The sequence below is a fragment of the Aspergillus thermomutatus genome, assembly GCF_002237265.1.
Source record: "Aspergillus thermomutatus strain HMR AF 39 chromosome Unknown NODE_6, whole genome shotgun sequence".
Classification (NCBI taxonomy): domain Eukaryota; kingdom Fungi; phylum Ascomycota; class Eurotiomycetes; order Eurotiales; family Aspergillaceae; genus Aspergillus; species Aspergillus thermomutatus.
Genome location: NW_020798054.1, coordinates 257,087 through 263,086, shown reverse-complemented (window position 1 = coordinate 263,086; position 6,000 = coordinate 257,087). Strand labels below are relative to the sequence as shown.

Here is a 6,000-nt window from a genome sequence, read left to right as displayed (position 1 = left end):
ATGAGTCGCTATCAGCAAATGAGCAATGATACATTCGAGCGTAGGCACCACGAGTCATTATTTGACTATCCTGTGCGGCGTGCTAAGTGAGATATTTGCGTTTCCGCCCTGGAAATGGGTATTCCACACTGATTGCATGAAATGAAGACATAGCTTTTCAAACTACAAATCCGACCCCCTATGACTCGTGGCTCACGTACTAAGTATCTTGACAATATTCGGGCCGTCATCAACACCGTAATGATGGATTCATTCTAGTAGCGATATATTCTGCTTCTATACTGATTGGGATTAGGTTTGGAGACAATAACACGCTACCCGCCTGACAGCGACCTTGGTCCCTGAAGGAGACCTTGTTCCCTTGACACGCGAGGGTGCCGATGTCATTATCTAGTGCTCCTAGGAAGTTGTTCAGGGGCGTTACGCAGGTCCGGAAGAATGCAACTTTCTATTTCAAGCCATAATTGCATTGTCAGGCGATCCGAAGACTCCCTTGTTAAGCAGTCTCTCGGCGAACGGGCAATGTGGCCGGTGCCTTTTGCATCTGTTGATAGAACCGCTGAGAGTGCCGAGGGCCTGTTTTTAGGCGCGCCTCTCTCATCAACCGATCCTTCTCCGCAATCGCTTTCCAATGTTGGTTGCCGCAGTTGGCCTGCGCCAGCTTCAGCCAGGTTTCCCATGCTATCGTCCTCGGGGCAGCTCCGCTCAGTGTGACCCATTCAGTTTGTCCTGTGGCTTGAATGGCATACCACAGACTTCGTGTGTAGCTGGGGCCGACTCCGCCTCTTGAAACTGTATGTGCATCTCTCAAGTGTTCTGGTGTCACGTCTATGCAGTTGTACCGTGACAGGTCCCAAAGCCAGCTTTGTGGGCAGAGGGAAGCCACCCAGTAGAGGGCATTCAATGTAATGTAAATAACCGCGATCACGGCTTGCATTATCCAGTCGCAGTTCCCCAGAAGCAACACAGACAGAATGATGAGCAGCGTGCCAACGCCGACCAACACTTTGAACCATTCCTCATTAACCAAATAGTTGCATTCTTCTGGGCCTATGTAGAGCTCTCGAGCAACCTCTTCAGTGCATTGAATGATGATAAAGGCACCATCACGTGTGCGAATCACGATGTCTCCATCTGGGACTGAAGCATCTGTTGGTCGAGCGGCTAGTTGTGGTCTCCAGTAAGACGCAATGCCAATTAAAGTAGAGGCAGAGCACATTGCTATCAGAGCAAGAACTGCTACCCCATCTTTAATCACAATTGCCCAGATGAAAGCCCCAAGAGTGAGGAAGAATGAGGCCACCGTCAGGAGATTGAGGGGTGATGTTCTGCAGGAAGGCACCAGAGCCTCATTCTTAGGACTGTATGTCTTCCTTTGGTCTATTGTAGATCAATGTCAATGGTTGTGCGTCCACTACCGAGGAGTGTATCATACCTGCCCAAGTGATATTATAGACCTTGACTTCATACTTATTGATGCTTGTAATTGGATGGATGATGTCCGCAAAATAGTTTAATTCATGGATGAGTGTACCGGAATAAACCCCACAAACAATAGCTGGTGGACTTGGGAGCCTTAGTGCTCGAGCAGATCTAAGGAAGGATTGGGGGGCCGGAAGTATGCGAGGAAGCAGACACAACATTGTGGCACTCAGTTGTTGTATATGGCGGGCCATCAATGACTCCCCGAGGATGGCGATTAGACTGACAACATCCAGCCGCCAGCCTGAACTGTTATTGCGACCGACAGGAAACCACTCCATTTGCCTTAGCTGAATCGGATCGCTGGGTCTGCCGACCTCCTTGACCTCAATATCGACCATAAAATATTTCACAGAATTGGCGACCCGAGGCTCAGCCTTGACAGATACCATGTGATGCTTCAACTCAATCCAGGTCCCCGGTGTCTTGGGCTTGTATTCTTCCTGGCGAATTTTGTCGAAGTCATGTTCATGATCTCTCTGATCTCTCTCGATGACACTGAAGCCGACGCCGAATTGCGCGTCTGAGCCCAGCATAACCAACAGACGTGTCTCGTCATAACAGTCGAAGATGGCACATACGCAGAGGGTATTAGCTGCCTTGCTGATTGTAAACGTCTTTGCGAACCGAGGATGTATGGGTCCCGTGTCCGGGTCGCGAGTGGACAGAATGGCTTGCGGCGTCTGCTTTTCGGCTATGTTCATGTCGATAATATTTACCAATCGGTATGGTGTACTGGAATCTGGAATCTGTCGAATCTGGAGGACATGATGGGGAAAGATGCCTTCTGTTTCGGGTACGACACTTGTCTGGCGTACGTAGATGGTGTGCGGGGGCCCGCGGTCCTGCACTTCGGCTAGACTGCTGAGCTTGATGCGCGCATACTGCTCATCAACCTGAGAAAGTCGTTTCAAAAAGATGCCCAAAAAGCCTCTGAAATGGGGTGGGCTTGGGCAGTCAAGCACCGCGACGGGAATTCCTTCTTGGGTCTGGGTGAGGGGCAGTCCAATTTGGAGACCGCAGTTCGTCATGGAGTAGGGTTGACGCGACTCCCAGTCTTGGTAAGGTAAGATGTCGTAGCAGCTTGCGAAGTTGGCCGGGGAAGTAGCCAATAAACCGTGAAGAGAAGTGTCCGACGCGGCAGGGTCCACCCACGCAAAGATCGACTGATCGTCAGATTGTTTCATAATCTCCTCCTGGAGACGCAGAAATGCTTTGGTCTTGCCTTCGCCATAGAGCATGGGCATGTTGACATCGAAAATGCCCATTAGGCAGTATGCCATGTCCTCGGGGCGCGTCGTTTGGCGATGGGCGGCCCAGGACATACGCCTGGCTATGCTGGCATACTCCAATGGTTTGCGGTGCATAAGGATATCCTCGTCGATGCGAGTAATGCGGGAGAGAGTGCTGCAAAGCGTAGTCTTCTTTCCAATTTCGACCCATTCCCGTGAGAACAATACAGCTTCACGCGGAGCGAGTAGCTCCTGGAGGGTGAATCCCCGGGTAAGCCATCTGGTCCGCTCAAATTCGGAGCCTGGCTTGTTTGGATCGACACCAGTAGGTACATCAGCCAGGAATGTCCAGCATATTTCTGCCTTCCGATACCATGAGTACATAGAGTTTATAGTTTCCGAAAGCTCAGCGCTGCTACTCTTGTCAATACAGCAACTGTCGATCCAGACATACTCAAGGCCATAATTAACACTTGCTTCGCAGGCTGATTTCACCTTCTTCCAGGACGCCTTTCGCTCGGCGGTGTTGTGGCGGAGATCATCGATTAGAACCTCCTCAGTCTCCCACGTATGTGAAAGAATTGCGTATGGCGGTATTTTGTCTGGAGGAAATTCCTCCAACTGAATTGTGCAGGCTCTCAAAAGACGCATTGGAAGGTAATTTCAACCATTTGCAGCCGTTGAAGCCGTAGAAAATGGTAAGCTTTGATCTCTTTTCGAACACGATAAGGGTAAAATGATAATTATGAGAAGAAAGCAGGCACCACGTTCTTTATTAGACATTTGATCATTGCCACCAGTGACCAAGAGGGTGAGTTTAAGGCACCCATGTCTTGTGCAGTACAGATTTCACATCAGAGAATTTGAACAATAGAGCCACATACATAGCCTGGAAGCACAGCCTAGGAAGATGGAATTAAAGAGAAAAAGGGGGGGAAAGAAACAACAGTTGTAAATGGCTATAGTTTCAAAACCAAATCATACAGAGCATCATAAATAGGGTACCATGTCTACAGTAACTTTTGAACCCCTCTATTGTGTGCCTAAGGTCAATCTGCGTAGGAAATATATGAAATGAGTGAACTTAGTTACAGTCAGAAAGCAAACCATATAGGCAATCCCGTATTTTTAATACTCGTCCAGGCAGAAAACCCAACTGAGATGTTATTTCCACACCAGACTTGTCTGCTTGTACCTACATTAGCTTCTTCCGGAACGCAGACCAAGGCGTTCTGGTTTTGTTGGAGGTCCGTTGACTTGCATTTAAATTTCCGTTACAGAGTGGCTGTGTCCTTTAGTGCAAGTGTCTACAGGTCATTTGCTCTCTGCATTGCTTTAGACTTGTGTCTGGAAAGAGAGAGTGCGAGCGTACCTTGCAGAATTGTTGATATAGTTTACTGCTTACCCACTTCCGATGATTTGGCTGGGTTTCCGTCCTAGTTATAACCTTCCTATATCACTCAATATCTATTCGACCAACCAGTGATCTACTCGTCGATATATCAGGTGATCTAATAATATATGACGATTCAGATTACGGATTTAAGGGATGAAAACCCTCGTGGCCGCCACAGTTCGGGGTATATAGATCACCTAGGTAGTCACTCATTTGAGAAGAATCGGACCATGCCCCGAAGGGTCTGAGTCGAAATCGGGTATTGGACATCAGGCAGTAGCACTTGAAACTGATATAGCCTCTTCTAGGCCGAACATGTTGTCCGCTTCTATATCAATGGCAATTCGGCTTTGATGCTGTACTTCGTTACTCGTTCTAGGAACGTGAGAAACCCCTTAGCAATGCCTTCGTACTAGACCTCGACAAGACATCCGGTTACTAACTAGGTACCCAAACCCATGCCTCGGTAGATCTTTACCTTCTTGGTCTGTAAAAGACAGTCAAGAAGATGAGCAGGGGCTGAGAGTCAATTAGCTGGGTTCAATATGAAAAGTGTCATCAACCCATAGATTTACAACTCACCTTACTTTGCCACATCGTCACAATCGGTGGTGCTCACCAAGTCCTTCCACGCGACGAAGGCTGGCTGTGTCACAACATCGAGCCCAGGGATACGATTTTTGTCTGTAACCTTGTGGCTACCATCACTCTCAAGGAAGTTGGTATGGAAGTATCCGGGCTCGATGCAAGTCGTCTCGATCCCAAACGGAGCCAATTTGGCCCTCAACGCCTCGGTGTAGATGGCAATGGCCGCTTTGGTGACGCAGTATAGGCCTCTCCTGGATTTCCTCTCCAGCCTCCGATAGAGCCCATATTGGCGACAGTGCCGGTGGGTCCGAGAGAGTGCAAAAGATATTTAAAGGCCATTGAATCCCACAGAAGTTAGAAAGATCAGCGCCGGCCTGACAGTACATATGCCCCTGTCCACTGACAACGAGCCCCGGCCTGACAGTACTGCCCAGGGAGATGCGCTTAAATATTATTGTTAGATCCCATACACTCTATGACTTTTAACCTCATGTTTGTACATTCAGTGACTGCTTCAACAGTGATTGACTTATTCTAGCCAACATGGTTAGATAGGGTATGAACTCTTTTGTCATTGGCACATATAGAGATGCTTTGTAATGTGTTTTAGGCAGCCACAACAACAAATTAATAACACAAAATACATATACATCACTTTGGTGGCGCCCTCAACCCCCAGGCAGACTGATCTGCTTCAGTCTGACGCGCTTTATCCGGCCATCTCTGGATTGTGTATCATCCTAAGTATTTACATCCCAGCTTAAAGGTCAAAACTCTAGCCAGCACAGTAAGGATCTCTCATACAGCTTATTGCTCCTTGATCAGTAGTGAAGGGATACTCTGTCACATCCAGTTACTTCAAAAAGTTCTTTCCACATATCATGGTCCGTAGGAAGATGCTGGTCATCTAGATCTAAGAAGAATACTGAGTCCCAACCATTACTTAAATTCAAAGCTTATTTAAGATTAAGATATAAACAAAGAAATAAAACTCTACAGGACACCAAGCACCTGTTCAGTGTCACCTTTTGCTGTCTAAGTATTACTAAAGTATAATAGATTCTCCTCCTTCTGCAGCCATAAGGTCACCTAACAGGGACATATAGATGTGGAGGCTGTAGCTATATATCCACTAAAGTATCTACCTTCTTTTATACAGCACTTTAGCCAGTCATAATAAGCTAGTGTAAGAAAGAGTGGCTCTGAATAATTATTGTAATAGCCCTGGTTATTAGTAATTATGCCAGGAATGGGCTGAGCTGCTTAATCCACTCAGAAGATATCCTTATGATTACATGAAGC

General features: G+C 47.4%; 1 protein-coding gene across 1 annotated transcript; it reads right to left on the bottom strand.

Annotated features, from left to right (window-relative positions):
• Positions 1 to 496: 496 nt before the first annotated feature.
• Positions 497 to 3,365, bottom strand: CDV56_109645 (uncharacterized protein; the record flags this gene model as incomplete). The annotated part of the gene is made up of 2 exons (XM_026763264.1): positions 497 to 1,380; positions 1,436 to 3,365. The coding sequence occupies 2 exons, from the start codon at positions 3,363 to 3,365 to the stop codon at positions 497 to 499; spliced, it is 2,814 nt and encodes a 937-aa protein (XP_026618637.1).
• Positions 3,366 to 6,000: the final 2,635 nt, after the last annotated feature.